Source organism: Leuciscus leuciscus (genome assembly GCF_965113295.1).
Source record: "Leuciscus leuciscus genome assembly, chromosome: 20".
Classification (NCBI taxonomy): domain Eukaryota; kingdom Metazoa; phylum Chordata; class Actinopteri; order Cypriniformes; family Leuciscidae; genus Leuciscus; species Leuciscus leuciscus.
The window spans coordinates 8403911-8431037 of record NC_138744.1 but is presented as its reverse complement, the minus strand read 5'-3'; the positions used below and the strand labels follow the sequence as shown (position 1 = coordinate 8431037).

Sequence of the window (27127 nt, the reverse complement as noted above, 5' to 3'; positions counted from 1 at the left end):
AAAAGTGGAGAGGGCGGGTCTTATCTAAAATTTGGAAAGATCCTCCGCTATACCTTTAATGTAATGTGCATAGAGTATATAGAGTATATGACTCTATACATCAATAATGAGCATTTGATTTAAATTGAATTTAAATTATTTAATAAAAAGTTCATTTTATTAATAAATGATCTATTAGTTTTCATTTAAATTTTGTAATGTATGCATTCTAAAGTTAGTTTGAGACTAATACTGTATACAGTCAAAACCAAAATGTATTCAGACACCTTCAACATTTCTCACATTATCACAGTTTATTCGCTATAGTTTAGAAAATGGTAATCAAATATGACAAGAACTCAGAGTTATCATATATCAGTAGATATTTCACTGGTTTTGACCAGAACAGAAGGTTAGACTGTCTCACAAATGAATTAGGTTGAATAACTGGCAGCTGTTCAATGTAAGTACACAGTTAGATAATACCAATTTAGGTTAACCAATTACCAAGCAATGCTTAATTTTGTTCAGTCTGGTGTAAAAAGGTCGCATTAGCAATTAAAGAAAACGGGGAAAAAAACACTTAAGCAAAACATGGTCAGGTCAAAGTGTCTGAATAATTTTTGGTCTAAATGTTTTGTATAAATTTTACTGGTAGTCCAATGTATGAAGAAGTGTTGGGTATAATATGTCACAGTTTACTTTACTTTGCTATCCTCACATAAATGAACTATAGAGTCCCACTAGTAAAAAAAAAATATAAAAAATAATATCTGGTGTCTGAATAATTTTTGGTTTGACTGTATATGCTTATTCTTCTCCTCGTCTGGAAATAATTTCTAGGTTCACAGGTAGGCTACATTAGAATCTGGACGTCTGCTGTCCGACTCTTAGTACATGATAAATGGACTCCGTTTGGAAGATCAGTCTTGTTTTTTGTGTGTGTTTTTTTTCCCCAGAGGCAACGATTATACAGCACACAGCACTAGGTTAATTGTCCGTGACTTAAATTAAACCGTTTTGGACCTACCTGAAGAAAATGTTTATTCATTTTCTTTCTGAGAGGTTGTTTGAAGTGGTTGCAGTGCCTGTAGCGATGGATGGAGTGATGCCATTTGCACCTGTCAGAAAGACTTAGGGCCTACAGCTGCTCTGAATGATGTCACATTCCAATAAGGGCCCTATTCTCTGCTGCCAATTGGCCATATCTGTTGGTGTGCTGTGAAATGACAAATGTTACGTAACAGAGCTTCAGGACTCGACGGAAAGGTTGGCGAGGTTCTGAAAGTATACAACGGCACCATGTGCAACATGAACTGCGTTTTAATAGCACACAATATACACATTATCAATCAGTTGACGATATACTTCAGCTGCTGCAGGATGTGTGATCAACATAAAGTACAAGATGTTAAACCAGGTTTACACAGTGATTTTCTGAGGAACATTTACCAGCAAATCGGACACAATCGGTTTCCACTGTTAGAGATATTTTGTATTGTTATAAGTGGTTGAAAGAATACTTCAGCACTGAGGAGTATCAGGTACAGAGACATCATTTTCACCAAACATAAAAATAATAATAATAATAAAAAAAAATCAATAAATAAATCAATTATATACCATATAAATGTAATAGCTATGTGAAGGCTATGTTTTTTATTTAGCTTTTTTGTTCTTTTTAAATTCATTTAACTGTAGCTGGTATTATAACCCTTTACACATTTAAACGCTGAAGTGTCAATACTGAAAATACAGTACGTTTTTTTTATATTTATCATCAATGTTACCTTTATTAGATAAACTCACCGACTATGTACACATGAGTTTGTGGCCATGCTAGTTGAACAACTAAGATTCTTACCCACAATATACAGTTAAAGCATAAAGCTGTCTGGACGTAAACATCTTGTGCTGAGAATAATAATTTCGCAACTATGCATGGTTTTGCAACATTGCTATGAACAACAAAGTACCTATTTGACAAGAAAGGCCATACATGATGCCCTCTGCCTTGATTCTTAAGGAAGGGGAATGCTGTAAATTGTACATAAATACAGATAAGTCTCTCTCTTGTTTTTCAGGGCATCATAATCAGTCAATCACGTTTGAGTAACCTTTCCAATCTCTTCTGCTCCTTTCGCCAGTCTGTGCTCGTTCGACTCCTCCAGGTCTCCATGCCCAAGCTTTCTGTGCTTCCAGCTCAGTCTCTCTCTTCTTTCTCCTCAAATAGGACGAGATATGAGCTATATGAACAGCTGCTGTAGTGTTCCATGATATCACAGTGGGGTCATGGGTCGGGGGGGACGTGTCACCGGTGAGGGAAGCAGCAGGAGGCACAGAGACACAGTGTGACCACATGAATGTGGATAAATGCGTGTGTGTGTGTGTGTGTGTGTGTGTGTGTGTGTGTTTTCATCAGGGTAGGTGTGTGTGGAGCGTGGCTAGCAGCTTTGTGGTCTTTGTTCCATCGTAAAGTCTTTTTTTTTTTTTTTACTGGCTGGCCCGAACAGAGGCGAGGTGGTCGCTGTGTTGGTTCTGGGCCCGGAAGCGCAGCCTCTGCTTGTTGGACTTCTTCTTCTGCTCTTTGGTCCGGTGGCCTTTCCCCGAACCCCCTATGGCAAAGAAAAAACACATTAATTCTAGAAACTGTTGATACGCTCATTTTCTGATTCGTGATCAGGGGTGTCGCAAACATTATGACATCCATTTTTAGAAATTCAAAAGGCTTTTTGAGTAATAATCAAGAAAAAAAGAGTTTCCGGTTGCATAAAACAACAGCTTTAAGACCAATCAGAAATTTTAGTTGCAACAGAAGTTGATTAATATTCATGTTCAGAGTTGGGAGTAGCGCATTACAAAAGTAATTATATTACAGTAATATATAATACAAATTTTGTAATATTATACTCGTTACAATCTCAGTAACGCACGTTACAAAAACGCATTTTAAGCCGAAATTAAGTGGTTATTTAAAAAATATTATTTTTTTTTTTGTGCAATTTTAATGCCATTTATTCCTGTGACGGCAAAGCTGGATTTCTTCAGTCTTCAGTATCACGTGATCCTTCAGAAATCACTGTATGAATCATTGTATTTCCTTCAGAAATCATAATGTGCTAATTTGGTGCTCAAGAGACATGTCTTATTAATATCGAAATTGAAAACGGTGCTTCTTAATATTTTTATGGAATCTGTGATACTTATATTTGTTGAATAGAAAGTATTGTTTTATTGTTAAAGCTTAGAATGAAAACAAGTACAATCATCTTTTAACTCACTCAAAGTAAAACACATTTGAGTGACATAAAAGATTCTTGTACATTATGATTTCTGAAGGAAATACAAGTTGTTTTAAAAAAAAAAATTCTCTTAACCGTTTTATGGAGTGACAGTTAAAGGGTTAAAATACCAAGCAAGACCTTTAGCTGCCCGTGAATGATATTTTTAATGGTTTAAAGACAGCAGATCTCCGAGCAGAACCCCAAATCAAATGAACCTTTCTTCACCCCTTCTCCCCTCCTCACACTCCAGTGGAGCAAAGTGCATAACACTCGTTTGCTTCTCAGCCAGGCTTCTCAGACCAGAATTAATGCAAGCCAGGTGTCGCAGGCAAAGCATGCTGGGAAAGACTGTGTGGCATATCGCACACAACGAAGGGTGGCTAGCTAAATCCAACAGTGGCAAATAAGATAACGAGGTGCATATGATTGAGTGTGTGAGTGTGTGAACGTTCGAAGGAGAAAGTGTGACTGAAAGGCACAGAAAATTTGTCAGCAGGGGAAAAACGAGTCAGACTTGGATGCCGGGTGGTATCTGGATCCCGATCTGGCACACATTCTCCGTTAGCTGTGCTACGGTTCACATACAGGCTGCAGAAAAGAATCTTTCTATAGTTGTATTTCAAGGCCTGGCTCACAGTCTTATTATTGCACTTGTTCAGGCCATTTAGCACCACAAAATGAGGCAAGACTGCATAATGTGTGGTGACTTTATCTCAAGTGGGCCTCTCTCTCAAACGCCGTCCCAGCTCTTGGCTCGCTCGCAGCTGCCCGATTGCCATTCCCAGTCCCAACGAAGTGAATTCTCAAGAAAATGATTTTCTTAAGTGGAAACAACCCTGAGAAAAATGCTCTCTTTTGGTGGCACGAGAAAGAAAAAAAATCGTAATCTTCCACTGGCAATTTCCTGCAATTAATACAATCGTTCTATTTTTGGGACTTATTTCTTGCGGTCTCGCAATTTGGCACAATGCAAAAATGTTGTCTTTACACGACGGCTCGTTATGCCTTCAGAAACGCCTCGAAAAAGCGCTATAGGGGTCTGAGATCACTGAACCGAATCTCCATGCGCCTCACATAAAAACTACAGCAACAGCGAAACCGTTGAACCTCTTCGATAAATGTCGCTTTCAATTGCTCCAAGTGCGCTAGAATGGATTTATTCAGGCACAATACGCAAGTTCATAATGACCACAGGCAATATCTTTTCGTTTTCCATTTTAAGAGGCCATTTTGATTCAAAACTGTGTGCTTCATAAACATAGTCTACTCTGCAATGCGATCAATTTGGGGGTGCAGTTTGATGGCAGTAAAGAGCAGAGGTCTACATTAAAAAGTCCTACAGTATGTTGCAGGCCAGAGCACATATGTTCTTTCCTCCCAACCATTAGAACAATATCCTGTCTCATTAAGTTCTGTTTATAGTAGTGGAGAGCAGTGTGATTACCTAAAAGAGAACTAAACCTCAGGCTATGCCTCTATGGCTGATCAAATCATTTCAAAGACATCATTCAAAAGGACGGGTTCTTCTAAAGGAGTATTGTAGTAAATATTTGTCAAAGGCATTATGAGTTAACAGATCCCAGGGAATGTTCTCAGAACTTTGGCTAAGGTTTCTGGCAAGGTTCTCTCAAAGTTATGAACAAATGTTCTTCCAGTAACATTAATAGAATGCTTGTTCAAAGTTACCTGGTCTTTAATAATGTTCTCAAAATGTTAGCACAAAAACATTATTGATACATCGCTCATAAAAATAAATAAATAAATCATATAACATAAAAAAAAACTTGTTTCAATGTGACTAACGTTCTCATAATGTTTGCAAAATGATACAAAGAAATAAATGTTTTCATAACTTGATAGGAACGTTAGCAAAATGTACATATTCTTAGAACATATTTTTGTTATGTGTCTGGTGGTTTTTGGTGGCATTTCCCAGCTGGATGTCCTCATTTTCTATTGTGCATTTAAAAATGGAACAAATTAATTGAAAAATTTTAAGTTATTTACAGTTCATAAGTGTGTTGATTACTACAAGTAATTTAGTAAGACAGAGCATTATATACTATAGTTCATGACAGTACTATATTTACCATGGTCAAAATACAGTAAACCGGGTTTCCTTTTTTTCTTTTTTCTTTTCTGACTGGTTCCACCTTAAAAATTGTAATAACACTGCAAATGTGACTGTTGAAACTGCTGTAGAAATGTCTGTCTCATGAAACAGGGTCACGTAGAACTTCCTACAAGTAACAGCTTTCAATTACACATCCCATTGGACGCTCAAATCATAATTCATTTGTGAATTCTGAAAAAAATGCTGTTGGAAATTTCATAACAGACAGCTAGAGGGCAACCAAAACTAACTGAAAGCTTTATATCTGTGCAGGTCAAAACAATGCATGAAATGGAAAATCATATCAAGATGTCTGCACCTTCGCCTCACTGTGCCTCAACCTGAATTGATGTCAGGTGTATGATTTTGTGAATTAGGACTGGGTTTGCAGTTTTGATCTAATATTAACAATTAATTGCCAACAGTAATTAGCAAGGTTCACAGAGTGAGGTCAAGACGGCACTGCCTTTCGCTACAACCCCACAGTTTGAATTACCGCGGAGAGACGTGAGAGGAAAAACTGATGTGTTTTTAGCATTTCTGATTGGGAAGGCTCAACGCAAACATGCCAGAATGGTTTTTATCTATAAACACTGGTTCATTTTTCTTTTCTTTTTTTTCAGTGGAATTTAAAAAAAGAAATCTTTCCAACACTGATTGCTTTCCTTTTGTAGATAAAACAAGCATCTGCCAAAAGACACTCAGTTTTACATGACTTTCAGCATCAAACAAATAAACAAGTTAGTGCTAATCAGAAACAGTGTACTAGTGTGCGCTCTAATGTTCCGATATCTGCACGGAAAATTGATTACCACTCCTTGGCAACAAAAGAGAGAGTTTTCCCCTGAGTGTACGAGTGTCAAGAAAGGAAAGCAAAGCAAAGAGAACACAGGTGTAAGTTGAAACACATTCTGTAGTGTACGTCCGTGTGATTTCCTCATAACTTTCTTTCTTCTCCTGGTTTCTGCCACACGCATGGATATGATCTGCTGAAACACCTGGCAATGGTAGACCACTGAGTGGAAGTTCCACTCACAACCACAAATTCCTTCAGCGCATGGTTACTCTCTCCTTTCAATCCTCTACCTGGCTCTGACTGCATGCGTTTGTTTTCTTTCATGTCATCAAAATAACACATCATTTCATATAGGTTTTTTTTAAGCTTGAAATGGTATTATCAAGATGAAAAACTCTAATCGCATGCTTGTGAAACTGTAGCTCAATCAGCCATTCCAATAGTTTACAGCATGACACTAGCAACACCAAGGTCATGGGTTTGATTCCCAGGAAATGCATGAATTGATCAAATGTATACAGTGGCAGTCTGGAATAAAGATTTTTTTTTATGATTTTGAAATAAGTCTCTTCTGCTCACCAAGGCTGAATTTATTTGATAAGAATACAGTAAAAACAGTAATATTGTAAAATAATGTCACAATTTAAAATAATTGTTTTCTACTTTCTACTTAATTGTTTTCTAATTTATTCCTGTGATGGAAAAGCTGAATGATTTCAGCATCATTAATCCTGTCTTCAGTGTCACATGATCCTTCAGAAATCATTCTAATATGCTGATTTAGTGATCAATTATAGTCAATTATTATTGGTGCTCAATTATTAATAATGGTTATTATAATAATTATAAACTTATAATAGCCTATATTTTAAATTATTATATATATATAACTTATTTTAAATAATTTTATCCCAAATGCAAATAAATACATACTGTATTAATAGTTAAATATATAATATAATATAATATAATATAATATAATATAATATAATATAATATAATATAATATAATATAATATGGGCTGAAAAGAACAACATAAAGTAATGTTGATCCTTTACAGTGATTAAAAATATATTCCCGTTATGCTTCATTTGAAAAGGCTTCTCCTTAATAATAATTTTTAAAAAGTGTTTAAGAATTGTTATACCAGTGTGAGTCTGACTACTAGATTCTGATTGGCTGGAAGGTGTGCAATAAAACTGTTTAATGCACAGGTAGTTACAAGTCAGTTTAATCATATTCTTCATAATTATATTGTTCTATATTAATATGCTGTTTTCATTGAAGCGCACACACACACATACGTCTCGCACACAGAGAGCGGAGATCGCATTGCACACACACAAACATTTAAGAGCACAGACACTTGTTATCAACGCTGCCCAGCGACTTTTAGTAATAAAATAGTTTTGCTACTGAATCATTATATTTCTCAGCAACAAGGGGGTTACATCGCTATTTTGAAGTAATTCAACTTGCAGCTTTGTTGTTTAAATAGAGAACGCAGGTACAGGTACTCTCTCTCTCTCTCTCTCTCTCGCTCTCGATAATTATTTCAAATAAATTCATTCATTCAAATAAATGTAAACTTGCACACTACTTTATCTCTGTGTCTGATTCAAAGCGGGCAGAACATGCTAGATCTAACGAGCCATAACTGACGATAATGACCGTCAATTTAACCCTTACGGTCAAATATTGCGCTGTAAACATCAATAACAGCTTTAAGTTGTCAATGCTATAGCAAATGAGCATGGTATAAGCGAGATAATCCACGGCTAGCTGTGCCTACGCGCCGTGCATTAAAAACATTTAATGCACGGCTAGCCCTGGATTCTCACTTACAAATTCTAGAGATTTTTTCCCACCAAATCAGTGGAACATGCATAAAAACTCCCCATATTCCATCTGAGCCTGGCAGTGACCTGCCGAAAAGACGCTGAAGAGGCCGTGACTAAATGAAAACACGTCCTTCCAGCCTTAAAATCCAACCCAAAGTGACTTCATCTGCATGACTCAAGTAGTTCAGGAATCGAAAGGCCTAATCTTATCAGCACAGCATGTGGTTTAAGGAAATCGATGCCTGACCTCAGGAAAGCATTACGAGCGAGCGGTAAATGGGCCTCTCTGCGAAGGCTCTTCTTCTGCTCAGAACCTTCTCATCTTTCAAGGGATCAACAATTAATAATTGCCTTCTCTGCTGATCCTTAATCTCATCCACTCCCACCACCGCCCCCCAAAAAGAGCTAAAGAGAGAATGAGGAGGAAAGACGCAAAATGGAAACCAGGGTACGATGCTTCTTGTGGAAGTAAGAGATGATAAAGCTGCTGTTTTGGTGGTCCATCATTTTCATAAAGACACCAAACGCAGAGTCATTATTTGTGAGTGAAGGAGAGGACCACTGGCGCCAGCGAGATTTGATTTCAGTAGCAGAAATTGGATTAGCAGCCATTAAGGGCCTCCTAACACATACATTTATAATGCTGTGAAGAGATGCGTAACTGCAAACAGCTCCCCTTGACTTTCACTGTGGACAATGTGTCTGGAAGGAGATACAGTGAACCTGGCAGAACACAGAAGGGGAATGCACTGAACTGTTGCGTCAGTTTACCCACAGCATTTCAGCGCAAAACCCTGTTTTATTCACTACCACTGCAATCCAGCTTTACCTCTCATAAGTCATGTTTCTAAATAAATTAAGCAAATTATGGTAGCTAATTAAATTAAAACCTTTTTTTAAAGGTCAGAACTAATGCCCTGGTGCAATTAATGTTGGAATTAACCAAATTTAATTGTGTGTTGTGTATCTTGTATAATCCCCATAGCAACAGTTATTCATCAGATGTTAGGAGATAAAAAAAAAAAATCTGTAATAATAATAATAATAATAATACTATGCTTATTATCAGATGAATTACAAATAAAGATGAATTGATTCAAGTCCCTGTAATTAATTTTATGTTCTCTTCATTTTTAACTTTTTTTTTTTTCAAGTGGAATATTATCGTGGTACTATATTGTATTTCAAATAAAATTGTAAAGTTAAAATTGTGCTTTATTTTGTCATTTCTCATCTTCAAACAGGCATGGGCGACACCAGGTTGTTCTATATGTAACATACAGGTTATATATGAAGAGTTCAGATGCAAAAGCCTCTATAAGTGCCATCTGAAATTTTCTTCTAGAATGATCATTTTTATCAAGCTTGTATATTTAAGTTCAGTAATTTAACTTAAATGGCAATGAAAATTACTTCTTAAATGTCATTTAAGTGAAATTACTGAACTTGAATATACAAGCTTGATAAAAATGACTATTCTAGAGGAAATTTTCAGATGGCACTTATAGAGGCTTTTGCATCTGAACTCTTCATATATTACAACATATATATTATTAAATACATCAAATAATAATAATAATTTAAATAACCCTCAAAATAGAAAATTAACTGATAACACAAACATTTAAATCATTACATTAACATTAACATAAATAATAAAACATATTAAATGTTTATATAATACATATATAGTATTTTAATTATAAATTATGTCATCAGATAGATAGATAGTATTTGAAATATACTGCCATCTACACTGTAAAAAATTATATGATCAATAAGTCATGGCAACATATGTTTTTACATGAACTCATCCAAATAATTTAAGCAATTTAAACTTTTTGTTGTATAGATTACATGAGATTCAACTCGATTTAAGTCAGTTTAATATAATTGAAGTTGAAATGACTTGTACAGACAATTTGATTGTACCTAAAAATCTAATGCAGCAAGTGAACTTAACTCTTTCCCCTCCAGCGTTTTTGAAAAAAGTGTCCAGCCAACCAGTGATCATTTTTGATTATTTTCACAAAACTTTCATGGGCCCCAGAATATTTTATTGTATGAATATCTGAACATCCAAGCTTGTAGTATTGCTAAACACTTTTTCAAAAAAAGTATCTTAACTGTAGTTGAACTACTGTAAATTATGATTAGCTTGTAGCTTAATATACCGTTTCAAAGCAGCTTCCCCAACACTGTCCTGAGAAGACGATCCTTTATAGGTAGAAGTCCATCTTGCTAACCAGCTGACAAGAAGCTTCTCTGCACAGTGTCTCTTAGCCTAACAAGGTTACTCTGGATCATACTTCTCTCCCCTCCTCTCTCTCTCTCCCTCTGAAGCTCTGCTTACTATCAAAAGGAATGATTTAAAACACATACATTCCGAACTCAAAGCTAATGTTGAGATTAGATGGGTCATTATTGTCTTGAATCTGTGCAACTGTAGAAGTGTAGAGAGATTAAGGAGCAGGTGAGTGTACCGCATTGGTTCTTTGATGATATGTCCACTGCCGTTAGATCATCATCTTTAGCACAAAAACACGCATGACTGCAGTGATTTATCTGGTGGTTACTGCACAGTTATCAGGTCATGGGCCAGAGCTGAACTGGAAAAGTCTGAACACATTATCTTTAATGCAATACAAATAATGTGTCCGGACTTTTCCCAGATCAGAGCTGGATATCATTTAAGACTGATTAATACAATTATTAATAAAATGTATTTTTTGTAAACTTCATTGATCATAGATATCGTAAATGATTGGACGTAAATGATCGTAAATGATACATGAGCACTGCAGCTAAATATCTCTAACTGCAAGGCAGCTGATCCAGCCTGCATTTAATCAAAAAGAAAGAATGATATAGGAGCTATGATAAAAAAAATAATAGTTTTGACTTGTTTTCCTGTAAAACTCTAAGGACCCTGAAAACAAGATATAGTTACAGACAAATAAACCGCAATAAACCGATAATGTTATCTTGCTTTTGGATGTCTGCTGTATGAGAACGCAGTCATGTAAGACAGTTCTGGCAGTAACTATACTGAACCGCTTTGACGACATAATTTGTTCAGGCATTTCAGATGCTGTGCAAAAAGATCCCGCTGGTTTGGTCCAGTTATGCCATCCCATCGCGCAAAGTCACATGCGCATCGAAGAATTTATTCGGTAAATGTGTTTCCATCATAGTTTCCATCAAATTTTTTTATCCGACTAAGTTTTTTATGCGCATCTTTAGAATTTATGCGCTTCCATCTTTATGTGTCACCTGCAGACTTGAGTGATGTCCACTATGAGTTACCACAGCCATGCCAGCTGCCCTCTACACCACACACAGAAGCTGATATGCCTGCCACCGCAAACCCATATAGAAGGCTGCAAAACAGCTTCTGTGGTCTCCTATCTCACTGCCTGACTCACCCCCACATCTGGGCATAAGTACATAGAGCTGAAGTCTTGAGTCCCTCAGAAAATGAGGCGTAATTAGCTTTAGTTTCATTTAATTACTGCCTAAATGTTATGTTACATTTCTGACGAACGACATAAACAGCTTCCACAGCTTTATCAAAGAGAACCTCTGTGCTATTTTAGCAAGCATCCAATGGACTATTACCAACCAGGACTGAGAAAACGGCAGTAGGATGATAAAAAAGATCAAGGGAATACCACATATTTATAATTTGTGTCACATGCCACAGTTTCACAAATGCATCATTTCCGATAAGGCAAATGACAGCTACAGCCGAGGTAAAACTATTCAGTTTTTCTGGATTCGCTTAAGTGTATTCAAAACTTCAGCGCGGCGCTTTGATCTGTCAGATTTACGTAAACATCTGTTTCGTGCTGATAGAACGAAGGAATGAGATTCTAGGAGTGGTTCTTATCAAATCAGCCATCGTCGGATTGCGAGGAAAGGAACTGATCGCCCAGGCATTTTGTGACTAACATCTCGGAATGTTTAAGAACACCTTTTGTTTATATGAAAAAAACCCAAAAAACAGTTGCTATAAATAGCCCATGATTAAGGCTTCTATCTTTGCTGATACATACAAACAGGAAAAAATCTCGTCCCTGGAATCCATCACTTTTTCGCTTGCTCTAGGAGTGCACAACTGTACAATTACTGTACGTTTGAAATCTCATTTTCATGTTTGTTCTGAAACTGGAACAAAAGGAAAAATAAGAAAAAAAAATTCAACAGCTCCGCCAAGGATGTGACCTCGTCACACTAAAATTACACGAACTATTTGATGGAACATTTGTTTTCGATTTCACTCCTGAAGCTGCATTTCCTGCGAGTGCTGTGGGTGATGGGAAGTACAGCCAATAAGTGTGTGCGTCATGGCAAATGAGAACATCGTAGCCCCCTTACACAGGGGCCAAACTTCAGATTTTGTCATGTACTGTACATATGGATGCAGAGGTAGAACTATTTTACACCCCTATGTGCGGTTGTCCTGGCAGGAGAGTGAACGTTCATTATTGTGGAGTTATGGGAAACATTTGGGGCCGCTGTCACCACTGGGGCTTTTCAAACAGGGGTCCATGTTAAATTCATACAATCTAATCTGTTCCTTATATAAATACACACTGAGGTGCAGCCATACTATAAAGCAAACCTTTAGGCTACATCTTGAGTCAAGAAAGTACCTGTCATAGCCCTGTCTGGGCCATATGTGTTCTGAGCAATACACCCGACCGTTTCAGATCTGTTTGCTCCCCAAGGGCGCTTCTGGAGGATGTAAGAGGAAATTGTGCAGCATGATGTGTTCTTTATATCTCATTTCAGAAACAAGGCCTTCAATCTCCATCTCCAATGGGGAACGGAGAGGAAATCTGCCTCTTGTCTCCAGGAACCAAGTGGGTTTCTACATAAAGAGGAAGTGCCCACGAGGCAGACAATCTGTGCCAAATCAGACAGGCTTACACACTAAAACTGAAGAGAGAAGTGTGTAAGCGTGTGTTTTCGAGGGCAGGGACCCTCTGTGAAATGCTTCAAGTCAAGGGCGTCACGCCTGCTTTCCTTTCCTTACCTTACCTCAATTTATAAAATTCCCTTCAAACAGCTTTCATGTGTCTAAATGGTGTGCTTGTATCCTTTCGAGACAACTTAACTTTAAAGAAGAGCAATATAAACTTTTGTACTTTTATCTGTGGGCCTGTGGGGCTGTGAGGTGTGTTTAATGTTTTGAGGATCTAGGTGCAATTCCTGTCAACCCAAAACCACTCACCTGAGTGAAACTGGCAGCTTTTATCATCTATATGGAGCCGCCCCAGTGCCAGTAATTCCCCTGGTTCAACTACAGTACTTCTGCTATAAGCTCTTTCAAGGCCCAATTGGGTCAGGGGTTTCACACCGCAGCAATGGTTAGAAAAACAGGAACATGTCAGGGAAAAGATCCAAAAGTAACTAGAGGTAGCAGGGATTTATCCTACATCCATGTATTAAGTATAAAAACTGGAGACTTGGGATCTGGGTGAATGTTGAAAGGCAAACAAACCAACCAGCAATACTGAAGTTACAGTTCTGAATAAAATCTGCATAAATTTAGCATAAAGAAAACTAGAGTTTCAACCAAGAGCAACTGCACCATTTAAATTTGAGGGTATATTTTTAACTTAAAACAAGGGTTGTGCAAATTTAAGAACTGAAGAACTGGCTAATTGGCTAAAAATTGGCTAGTTTTTATTAATTGAAATAAAGCTGAAGTAACACATTAGATTTTTTTTTTTTACTTTCAAAATGAGAAATGCTGCCTTGACAACTAACTGAAATTCAAGATGATGTTCTTTAGTACTAAAATTAATAAAACTAAAATTAAAACAAATTAAAGCTCAATAATAAATAATAAAAATGAGAAAAGCACGCAACAAATGACTAAAACATTAAACATTAAAATGATTAAAAGGCCTATAAACCTTCTACTTCCTTACATTTAAAACCAAATTACAATTGTGCATTCTGTTTGTTACCAAATCCAATTCAGGAATTTCACTGGAATTTAAAGGAACTCTCAATTCAGTTCCAAATAGTGCACGACCCCATTTGCAACCCATCTGTTTATTTTATTGAATTTACCCAATTGCAAATTGACACTTTTTTGGCTATTCCCTGCTGTGTGTATGCAAGCTTGGATGTACAAACACCTAAAAACACATGCATCCAGCAGCAAATGACACTTTGTTTTGTCTGGGTGTCTATTTCGTTGGTCCAAGCCGCTGGATGTGAGTGGGTCAGAAGCCACAGCTTCCCTCAGTATCGTGAGGCTCTGATTACAAGCTGTGATGTCTCAATAAAAATGCCCGAGAGAGGACCGAAGATTTTAGCGGTTGAGTTGGTGCAACTGTGCACCAGATGTTGAAAGTCATACCCTGCTCCCATCTAGCCCCGAAGAGAGGGGTGGTCTAGGACGTGCCAGTGTCCCACTGATATTGCGGGTACATGAAACGGAACCTCAGCATACACATTATCAAAAGTTGAGCTTATACATTAGTGCTTATGTGTGGGAATGTATGAATGCATGTTTATTGAATGCTGTGTGGAGGAAGCATTCAAAATGCTGTGTGGAGTCTTGCCTGTCATGTGTCATGTGTGATGTGTGTATGGCTGTTGTGTGTGTCTGTGGAGATGAAAGCATGTGTGGGGCCTTGCGGAAGGGCTTGCAGTGGGCTATGCAGACGCCTGGAAGACAGAAGGGCCACATTCAAATGGCAAACAATTCGAGTGATGATAAACCTATGACGCTATCATGAGACAAAATAACAGCTGAAAGTCACTGTCGCTAGAATGTATATTGTGTTTGGCGCTCTAGCAGTCTCTGTTTATATCTATGACGAGTCACGCAGGTACTGGGCAGTGGTACGACCCGAACCAGTCTAACATAGTCTGAATATAAACACTTATTATAGGTGTACCTTAGTCATTCAGGGTAAGACAGAAACATGGTGTGGTAAAATGGATTCATGACTCGCTTATAATATACATTTTGTACATTTTGAACACAAAACAAAAGTTATGGACTGCAGCTTTATTCTGCATTTCAACTGGTAGAGCATGATGCAAGAAGGAAGGAAGGAAGGAAAGAAGGAAGGAAGGAAGGAAGGAAGGAAGGAAGGAAGGAAGGAAGGAAGGAAGGAAGGAAGGAAGGAAGGAAGGAAGGAAGGAAGGAAGGAAGGAAGGAAGGAAGGAAGGAAGGAAGGAAGGAAGGAAGGAAGGAAGGAAGGAAGGTTTTGATGCCAAAGACCCCTAAATATGATGATCCCTTTGCAAGAGACCCCTTCCCTAAAATATAAAAACAGCTATATATTTTAATAAATCCCAATGAATACTCTGTAATTGTGAAGTTACAGTGTACCTGGTAATAAAAATATATATTTTCTTCACAAAAGTATAAAAAGATCAAATCAAGATATGAAGATAATGAAAAATACTTAAACTTTGACTGTCAATAGAATTAAATAATCATTATAATAATCAGGAAAATCAGAAATCAGTAAAATAATAGGTGGATGTGAATAAAAAAAATAGATGTTGATCTCAAATTCTTCACAGACACCCTTTGTGAAGCACTGAGGGTCCCCAGACCCCTGACTGAAAACCCCTGAATGAAATATTAAGAATCTACATGATTTGAAAAAAGAAAGAAGGAAGAAAACAAAAAGCAGGCATATCAGACAGACAGACAGGCAGAAAGACAGATCCCCTTCACCCCAGTCCCTCTTTCACAGGACTCCACGTTTATGGTTCATGCCTGTGGAATGACGACGGATTCTCCATATAAAAGCCGGCGGGATCATGGGGTATTTCAAATATTGAAGACAGTTGCTGACAGAATGACAGGGGCCATATTTATTTTGGTCAGGGAGCAGGGCACTTTGTGGGGAGTTAATCAGAGACTCCCCTCTCCCCCCTCTACAAGGAATGTAACTGTGAAGAAAAGACAGCCCAGGGCTACTGGTAATGACCTCCGCTCTTTGTGGAAGATTTAGCACTGGCAGAACTCTTCAGAGATCACATTTAGGCAGAGGGTGTCACACCAATTGTACAGCAGGTGAGAAGTTGCCTGAACTGATGCACTCCCTGACTGGCGCTATTACTTTTACATGGCTTCAGACTTGAATGACCTGGTCTCTCCAGAAGGGAATATATATATATATATTTATAATTCTCAAAAGCTGCAATCTTCTGCTATCAAGGGGGCAATTTAAAGTGACTTTCATGTTAGAGAGTGCCTTTCTATGTAAACACAGTGATAAACATCCAGCAAATTCTGGAGTGAGACTGAGACTCATCATGAAGCTTGATGGTTAGTAAGCTACACATGTGCCAGGTTAGCAAAGCTAGATAGACAGATTGCTTTGATTATTACTTATTCTCCAAAAGTTTGTAGATATACAAAAGTATGGAAGCCCTTTTCCACTTGAGTAAAAAAAAAAAAAAAAAAAAAAAAAAAAAGGTTTATAGTGAGATAGACTTTAAAATAAGAAATTAAGTCACATTGTAAGATATGAACTCAAACTGTGAGATAGTCACAATTATGAACAATCAAGTCCCAATTTTGAGATACAAAGTAAGAATTATAATATATAGTTTCATTTTGAGATTTAAATTCACACAAAAAATTAAGTGTCAAATTAAGAAATAGTTATTTTGTACAATGGCACAATTGGTAGATATGAAGCCACAATTACAATAAAAGTTACATTTTTCATATAATGGAAAAGGGCCTCCATATAAAAACTGTAAGTTACTGTATCACTTAATATAACTTAATCAGTAAGATCGTAGTTGATGTTGATGTTGTAGTTGAAGTTGATTTCAGATTAAACAATGAAGAGAAAGTAATTTCTTGCAATCAGGCACCTTTAGAAAAGCCAACCGAAAATCACGAAAACTGCAATCAATGGGCTGGGATATCAATATCTCAATGACTTCTTATGAATAATTCAATAAGAATCATTAAGGATCAATAACTATTGACAAACACCATTTACTATTGACCTCGGACCAGGGGCTCGTTCTTCGTACGTTGCTTATTACATCCGAGATCAAATGACACATCCAAGATAATATCATCGTGCTAATCATGATCTGGCTAACTCGGTTCTTCGAACACACTTGCCGGATAGGATTAGTATCGCTGGATTGAGTTATCTGAGATAATTGCGCGTTCATGCGCTGGGTTAAAAGGGGACATGTATCGATAGTAGAAACATTGATAAGCAACGCTGCTATTGGCTGTTCAGCATGGCCAAAGAGCGCGCACAGTTTTTCTCCGCAGCAGAGCAAGAACTAATAGTCGAAGTTTTTTCGGAATTTTAATGTTTTAATGCAAAACGCCAGGGAACACCTCAAAGTCTGCAAAAGTCAGGAGAGAGGGCTGGCAAAAAGTAGCAGACAATTTAAATCCGTTAGAAGTGGCCATGTTAGATGTTTTTTTATCACTTATTAGCCTATATTTTTGTATTTGAATAATTGCATAATTACTTTGTTCATTGTAATGTCAGAGTCACCACACTAGAACATGGGAACAAACAAAAGTGAAGAACAAAAATATTCTACATAATGGTAATTTTTTTGTTATATTATAGTCTCTTTTATAAAAGACACTGTTAAATAAATGGTTGGCTGTTTATAAAAGCAACCAAGAAAAAGGCTGAGCAAAAAAAAAAAAAGAAGAAAAGATCTTAGTAGCCTACACTGTAAAATAATTTTTGCTGCATTAAATTAAGGCTGTATAGTCATTTCAACTGTTAAATCTTGAGTAATGATGATTTGATGAATTGCTTTGACTTGTGAAAGTGAAAACTAATAAACTTATGTTAATGTAAAAATATTTTTCCAGAGTGTAGTTCATATAATGACATTGTGTTTTCCTCTTTTGTGCACTTTTACATAATACACCAACACTTGTATCTGTTCCCAAGAAAGTGGTGGCTGAAATATGTGCAGTAAGTGGACATTTTTTTTATAACTTTCCAAAGGAAAGAAAGTATAAGACTTTGTAATGTCCATTTGTTTCCATTTCACTGGACAGTGAATAAACCCTGTCAGATAACTGTCATATGGAGGAACTAGCCTACCTGCAAGTGCATAAATAACTTTACTTAATTTATACTTGTATGCTTTATGGCAGCAATATAAGTTGCAGGATTCCACATCTACAGAAAGGCCTACAGAAGAGTCTGCACTGACAGAGGAGAGACATAGGCCTACAGGTGGGCAGTGTATAGACAACTTTTCCTTTTTATTTGTTGCATGAGGCATGTGTCTAATATCTCTTGTTGCAGGCACTTGACCACTGGATTTTCTTTACAAAGAACAATTGAAATAAAACTCAAGGAACTAAGTATATTGGTCTTTTATTAAACTTTTCATTATATTATAATGAAAATTTTTTTTTTTTTTTTTTTTTTTGGGCAATGTTGTGTAATATGGCACATGCAGCAATGTCACAGGCCCTGTCAGGTGTGCAAACCTCAGACTTATCAGACACTGAAATCTTCCCTTTAGTTAGCCAAAGTTCATTTCATTGTGTGCCCTTGTCCTGGCTACTGCATTGTAACTGGTTTGGGTCAGGGAATGGGGTCATAAAACACCTGTCTGCAGGCAGGAACATGTCATAATCACCTATGAAGAAATGCAGTTCTGTTAGGATCAGCATAAGTGTATGTAATACAGTGAGCTTGATATTTAATTGTGGAACTTTCCTTACCACTTTCAAATAATGTGCATAAATGTGAATCTCTGAAAATTCTTAAGTCATGCACAGATCCTGGCCATTTTGCTTTCACATTTGTGATATGGAAGATTTTAGTCAACTGACTTTTTTTATTTGATATAATATTATTAATCTGGAATATTAAGACTCCCAATAGTAACTGGGCTGCACATTTACATTGTGAACCCCCTTTCTGTTCACATAATCCCCTTCATTGAGGCCTTGATGGCAGTCTATGGAAGCCAATAGTCTATGGTACCAATCACGTTAGTGAAGCCTGAGTGACATACTGTAATCGGCATGGTCATGATTGCATGATCTTCATAAAAAATGATAGGCAAAAAAAAAAAAAAAAAAACTGCTTTAAAAAAACTGCTTTACAGCATTGGGTCTTAAAAACCTAAAACTGTTTTTTAAACCTAAAAGCGCCAGGTAAAGTCCGAATGACACGACAGACAGCACTTTCCATCAAGTTCTCTGCTCCAATAGTGTAAAGGAAAGAGCCACTCACAAATAATCATGTGCTACAGTTTGTGCTGTAGCACATTTTGTGCTGTAGTTAAAGCCCGTTTGTGCTGTAGTTAAAGCCCGACTCCGACAAGTCGAAAATAATGTGCGTTTCCAACAAATTAATAATGTAAACGACAATCTCACGAGTCACGAGAAAAAAATGTCAATCTCAGAAAGTGCACTATCGCGCTGCGCTGGACTTCCCGTATCAGCTCCGCTTATGAAGCCGCAGTCTAATCCTGTTTACATGAAATAAGCCTGCTCACGAGCAGGTTCAAGTTTGCGCACCTGTTGCTATGACAGCAAGTCCAGGATGAGCGTCGAAGAACCAAACAATCCAAGATCATGCCAAATCGTCAACAATCAAATCCAGCTAACTGAGTTAGCGACGTACGAAGAACGAGCCCCAGATGTCCAGTCTCAGACACCTCATCTTCAGTCAGACTTTAAATGGATATTTATGTTTTGTAGACACTTTTATCCAAATCAACCTACGAGCGAGAAACAAACGAGTGATTAATCATACAGAGCCAATAACATTAGCGGTGCCGCAATACAAACTTTAAAAACAAAAGACCAAAAGGGTATAGAGCAGGGGTGCCCAATCCTGCTCCTGCCGATCGACTGTCCTGCACAGTTCATCTCCAACTCAAACACACCTGAAGCAACCAATTAAGGTCTTCAGGATCAGCTGAAAATTAAAGGCAGGTGTGTTTGATTAGGGTTGGAGATGAACTGTGCAGGACAGTCGATCGGCAGGAGCAGGATTGAGTACCCCTGGTATAGAAGTAGCTGGGAAAAGTATGGGAGCTGTGGTGTGAATGCAGAAAAGCGAGTTGGCTGTGAAACAGCGGCCAGTCAGTCCTGCGGAGTCAGCTAATTAAAGAAAGATTAGTCCATTGGCACACCAGTCACAACAGACCTGGGCGCAAGGCACGGATAATCACCCAACACGGCAGCCAATTAGTGAGCTCCTCTTGCCCTGGGAAAACAGTGCACGCTGCGCTCCCGCTCTATCCAATGATAGCCCGCAGTATTACCCAGACGTAATACACCATTTATCATTCCTGAATTTCAACACCGAGTCAGGATCTCATCGGGAGTCGTCATCTGCGGATCACTTTCTCCTGCGAGAGGCCCAAGTTTTAGTGGGAAGCGCAAGGCAGCCTGACAGTTATTAAATAAATAAGTGCAAACACACACTCTCGGCAGCAGTGGCGAGAGGCGTCCGCTATTTGTTTTGGAGGGGCGCTCGGCACAGGGCGAGCGTAAGAAAACTCGCATAAGAAGTGAATTAGTTGTCTGTGGACGCTCGCATCTGTCGCAGGAATGTTTGACACTCAAAAGACGTTCAAATATGGATTTGGATTTTTGGTTTTCCAAACTAAACACAGGCCCCAAGTCAGATCATAGAGCGTAATTAAAATGCTCGGAGAACAAGGTTATCCTGCCAAGCCCCCAAATTCACTCCGCTAACTAACCATAAACACACCAGTGCCACACAAAGCCGCGCACACATTAAAACGAAACTCCGCCAGTGTTTTCTCTGTGGCACAGAGGGGCATGCCTTGCTGCGGGTCTCATCCTGCTTCCCTCAATAACAGATTAAAGGCAATTACTCCTCTGTGGGCATCACTTTACCATAGTCTCCATCTGGCTCCCAGACTGGCCTGGACTGACAAGCAGAGGATTTAGGGGGGGTGGGTGGAGCTCCATCCTAATCCGAAGACGGGAAGGCAAATAGCGCCTTTGCAGCCACTGATCTCCCCACAACTTCTAAAGGGAGTATTAGTTTCAAAATTCAAGAGAGCTTTAATGTCACACCAGCCATATAGAAGTCTACAGAGGGGGTGAAATACTGTTCCTTTAAGGCCCTGTGGTGCATTTAAATTGAAACAACATAAAGAGACACAAAAGATAATATTTTGAAGAATGTTTCAGGTTTAAAAATAAATAAATTTATACATTACATTTTACATTTACATTTATGCATTTGGCAGACGCTTTTATCCAAGGCGACTTACATTGCATTTCAAGGTACACATTTTATATTCTTATCAATTCTTGCTTTACCTGGGAATCGAACCCATGACCTTGGCGTTGCAAGTGGTCAATAGGGTCAATTAAAGGTCAATGGGGGTCCAAAACATTTTTCACTCCTGCGCCCGCTAAAAATAAGTGTCCATATTTCTTCCTGCTCCCGCCCCCAACTTTTATTCTTTGTTAAAACTCGCAAAATCCTGCAGGTACAGATCTACATTGATTTTTTTTTGTCCCGTTTCAGTCTCACTCTGGTGTTATAGGCTATCTTTTTCAATTCCCACACAGACATGATGCTTCTGACCTCACCCTGCTACATTTGTCTTAGCAGGAAAAAGGAGGACATATAACCGAGAAACATGTCCACCCCTGTGCCTGTAAAACACTTATTTTTGTTAATAAGCGAATAGACAGTAGACTTTAACATATAACATTCTGTACCTTAAAACATAAATTAAATTTGAGTAACTCTTATTTTCATTTTTAGATATTTTTTTTGGAAGTCCAACAAATAAAACATTTTCTCCTGCTTCCTCTGCACACCTCAGTATCTTCCCTCCCGCACCAGCATTCAGCAATTCAAAACTTGTCCAGAAGACCTCTAGTACAAAACAATATTGGACCCCATTGACTTTCATTGAAAGGACAAAAAACACTGAGACATTTTTCAAAATATCTTTCTTTGTGTTCCAAAGGTTTACGCACAGGTTTACAGCACATCAAACTTCAAGATCGAATCGCAATGGTTTGCTACCTGTTTGCAAGCTCAATTCAAATCAAATGTATTAATTTAATTAAAATTTTAAAGGCATTCTCAACTGAATTCTGAATAGCGTAAAACTCTTGCAAGAAGCCAAAGTGTCTAAATGATACATTTAAGAGTGAGAAAGGATCATGCGCAACCCAAGAAGGACAAGGAACTGTCACAGATATCAGGGCATATAGGAAAAACTGTATGTTTCTCCTGTTTCAAAAATGGGAAATCAATTGCACCATGCAAGGCTCTTTGGCCCTGAGCTATAGAATCTAGAAACCACAGAGAATCATTACGAGAAGTTGAGCATGCATATCATTGCACTATGGAGTCTTACTTGTTCCTGAAGTAAAACATTTTCCCCCGATAGAGCCACTTATAAGTGGTGCAGACGTGGTTATGAGTGTACCAAAATGTCATTCAATACACAATTTCTAGCTGTCTGAGAATCTGAAAGCCGCTTTGCTACGAACAGAAACATTATCCAATAAGTCTCAATGTCGTGTTTGTGTCTGAACCTCAGTCACACCAAATACAATCTTAGGGAATTACTACTAGGATTAGGGAGATGAATGGAGGCAATAAGAGTCTAAGTTGTTTACACAACATTTAATACAATTGACATTAAGTAACCTGCTGCTTGTTGGTTGCAAAAAGGCAGAGGGCTAACAACCTTTGTGGAAATCCTTTGCTCCAGGAAGGAAGGAAAATCTACCCACAGAACAGCAGTTCTACTGACAGACGCTCCCTGCTGGAATATCACTCTACAGAGCAATTTCATGGCAGAATTGTCTTAGCATTGCTCTCTCTCTAGTGTGGCTGGTCAGTCAGTTGATTTGATGACAGGGGCTTGGTTAGGTGAAAGCTAGAGCTCAGCAGGCATTTAATTTTCGCGAACAGCCGGGCGACTATTAATAAATTGTGTTTACAGCCCACTCTATATACCACCCTGAGGAGTCCCGTCACGCTGCCAGAAAGAGGCCGTCTAGCCTGCTGGGAGAGCGTCGGCCCGGCAACCGACTCCCAGATCCTAAATGGAAAAGTGAACGATGGTGATATTCAACAATAGTCAGCAATACGTTAATTCAAAGTAAATTTGATCTGATTCATTCAGACCAATCTCAAAAGAGTTTGATACTTAAAAAAAAAATATATTAATTGAAATAACTATTTTATAAGATTAATTTGTTTGGGAAATGGACAGCACTATATCTGTACTGTTTTCCCTATGTAATGTAATGATCAGATTTATAAATTCATTTTAAATTATGATGTTTTTTGGTAACACTTATAAAAAAGACTAAATCAATTAACAGTATTTAATGAATAAGGTATCATTAACAATTTACACTATTTAAATTGTAAAAAAAAAAAAAAGTAACTTTATTTCAATAGTCTACTTTAGACATTCTACTAACTATAATTAACTTTGCAACTACATGTCAACTAACTCTCATGACAAGAGTATTAGTAAGTTGTTAGGGTTAGAATAAGTTGGTATGTACATGCAAAGTTACTTTGGCCGCATTTTCACTGCCCAATTCGGATTTGTTGACTATATCCGATTTTTATTTATTTATATATCCTTCTTTTAAAAGTGACCCATATCCGATATCTGCATCTACACTATACAGTTGGCGAAACAAACCAAGGTAGATGTACTGACCAGGAAACGGAAGTAAAAACAGATTTGCAATGGACGCAGACAAAATTATAATTCAAGCTTTTGCTGCTTTCTGCACTGGTGCATGTGAGTGCTTTAAACTACTGGTGTCCAGATGTTTTCATCTTTTCTTAAGTCGCTTGTGCGTCAAGTTCAAGCTAGGGTCTGTAAATGACGTCCGGCGACATTTAAGCACAAAGAAACGGAAGCTGGATGAACAGATAAACAATACAAAAATATATTCACATGTATAACTCCTCTGATGTTATTTACCATCTCATATTTCCTGCCTTTGTCTAATCCATAGCAATCTGCAAAGTCTGCTGTTACGTAATCTTATACTGATTTCCACAAGCGGGTGTCTAGTATCTAATGTTGCATTATGGTAACAGGGTTGTATTCTAGCACACTCCCCCACAGTCACCTTTTACCTCATTTTTCTTCTCATGTAGAGCAATTTGCTTGGCAGCAGGGCATACATAAACTTACACATGCGTACATGTTTATAGTCTGGCTGTAATCCTATTTATGTCTCACAAAGTAATTTGTTATATTGCAGTGCAAAGCTGTCGTATTAGGTAGCATTCAGGGACTTATTGGTAAAGTCCTTGGAATCCAGTGTAATGTAAGAGGTTAGTCGGGGGCTATGTTATCATGGCCCTGTCGTTTAATGAAGACTCTAAACCAAGCGCCCATATCCTTATACAAAGGCTTTGGCTACTTCCTGGTCACCCATGCACAATATTTTATCTGCCGTACCTGCACTGGGATGCAAGACAATGACCATAACATCATTATTTCTATAGAACATCACATAAATATCTAAAGGGCCTATTACACATGGTAACTTCATGCGTTTTTACTGATCAGATAATGATCCGATTTGTTAAAACTGTTCAATTCACACTTGGCCACATAAATGTTCCTACGCAATACAAATGTAAATCCGATCTTTAATTCCCGCTCTATATGCTAATTTAACGGTGTTCACGTCAGAGAAAGCAACAGATAGTATGGGCTGCATTTTATTTATAATCAGTTCATTTCAAGATCAAAGACTGCAATAGGAGAGAGAGTGGCATCAGTACTGGTGAGATAATTTAGTCACACTACTTTTAATTAAGATAAGTGCGTGTTGAGCTTCAGGATGCGACGTCGAACTTTCAGTTTTACTCAGCTACTCATCTGCGGCGGGCCACATGCGTGTGTTGCAGTAGTGCTGTCAAATCTGGCCTACAGGAGCCGGTATAACACACACATTTTATTTATTTTTTACCATTTTGGGAGCAGTAAAAATTGCATATATGTGCTTTCAACAACCAGATGCATTTACACTTGTCCAGTTTCGTTTGGAATGCAACCCTTCAAGTGGTTTGAGAGATCGAATTTAAATCCATCTCAAAAGCGTTTTGGAGGCTGTTTACACCTGGTCTCTTTTTTTCAAGTAAAATACAGGTGTAAACAGACCCATTGCGTATTATCAATATTTCTCTAGTAGATCTCCTGAACATCACTTAAATGCACTGCCTTAAATACAACATACAGCACGATCAGTATAGTCAACATTTAAAAACAAATGGCTCTTATGAATTGGTTATTTTCAGTGATGCAACTGGTTCTTTTTAGTGAATGAAAAACATAATGCACGACCAGTGTAGCCTGATTCACTATCAAATGATTCTTATGAGCAAGTGCTTTTATTATTATTATGAAAACCATGCAGCATGACTAAGTGTAGCCTGACTAATAAACAAATTATATTTTTAATTGGTTCTGTACAGCATGCCCAGAGTAGTCTGATTCCCAAACTAATGACTCTTAATACATGGTTCTTTTAATGAATTGTTCAAAAATACTTAACTTCTTTTAATCCATCAGACAAATCCTTTATTGAACTGAATTGATCAGAGTCATCATCATTGTATTTAATGATATCTATATCGAAGTAAAGTAATGTGTCAGTATCATTACTGACTGATTGTCCATGTAACAACTTGCTGTTAAACATTTCTTGGTAAGTTCAAATGCTATTTCCTAACAGTTATAGTCCATCTCAGAGGAAGCATGTATGAGTTAATACCATGTAGGACTTTTCCCATAATTTTCCCATAATACCATGTAGGACTTTTCCATAAGCTTACTTGGTTATTGGTTTCTAAATGTAACAAAGGAGCGGCTCCACTGCGTGTTTAATTAAGTCTTAAACAATGGCTCCTAATCACTGACCTCAGATGAGATAATTGAAACCAGGAACCATGCATCACAATGCCAGTTTTTAATTAAATATGACTATAAAGTACTTTTGGAAAAGGTCAGGAGGAGCTGAATTAGGGAGGGAAAAATTCCTGTGGAGAGAGCCAACATAGGGTAAAGAAGGAAGACATGCCAGAAAATCACTATTTCCAACCTTTGCTCCGCACCTTACAAGCACCCGAAAGGGGAAAAGAGCCATGTGACATGTCAGAAACATACTTACTCAATCAGCACTTCTCTAAAGCAGCTGTCAGAGTGCATATGTACCAAAGTAGACACATTTTTTATTTCTTCCAAATGATTTAAATGAAGATGAATGGATTCAGTTTTAGCGATGCACTTCTCTCAAAACTAATAGCTCATGGAGCAAAATTCAGTGGCTGTGACCTGATACTAAGATGGACATTATGGAATTTAGATACAGTACGAGACTGAGGTACCTAAATAAACAATGGAAACTGAGAAAGTTCAGCTTCATATTGCCTCAGGTCTCTGGGTTGACTCAAGGGTTGACAATTAACCTTTCCATAATCAGTCAAAAACTTTCTCAATGTGAATGTGTTGTCCTTTACTGACCTCCGAAATTGAAATTGCATGTGTACTCAGTGTGACAGTATCCTAAGTCAGTGACCACAAAAGATTTAAGTTTGTTCAGGTGAGCAGAATGAAAAAAGCTGCGAGGAAACGTCTCGATTAATTATCATCGTGAGTTTTCCTGATAAGCCCTCCTGAATACGGCAATTATTTCCACGAGTAAACTTGGCCCATCTCTTCTAAAACTAAACACTTTATAAAATATGTTTCCTTGGCTCTATTTACTCAAAAAATATTTTCCCTCCGATTTGACTTCTCGTTTTAGTGGTAAAATACATGCACCACCTACCGCAAATAACTCTCTTATAGAGAAAGGAAACAGAGTACCATTGAGGAAACCTGCACTTCATACTTTAAGGAATTCCACTGGGAGGAGAGGAGAATAAGTGAGAGAACACATACGCTCTCAAGAAAAGAGAGAGAAAAAAACCTAAGGCAAGCTGGCTAAAGTGAGCATGGAAAAATACTAATAAATCATGAATGAAAATGCCAGTCGACATTGAAAACCCATAGAGGGCGAAAACCCAATCGGCTGACTTTTCAATCCAAAAATACAGAGTTTAAGATTAAACA

At 37.7% G+C, this 27127-nt stretch overlaps 1 protein-coding gene across 1 annotated transcript in view; it reads right to left on the bottom strand.

Moving 5' to 3' along the window:
* Positions 1-1284: 1284 nt before the first annotated feature.
* rspo2 (R-spondin 2) overlaps positions 1285-27127 on the bottom strand; it is a 64741-nt gene continuing 38898 nt past the window's right edge. Inside the window, exon 5 of the mRNA XM_082149369.1 lies at positions 1285-2594. Coding sequence (XP_082005495.1) covers positions 2473-2594 — 122 coding nt within the window. The 3' untranslated portion in view covers positions 1285-2472. The remainder of the gene's footprint in view (positions 2595-27127) is intronic.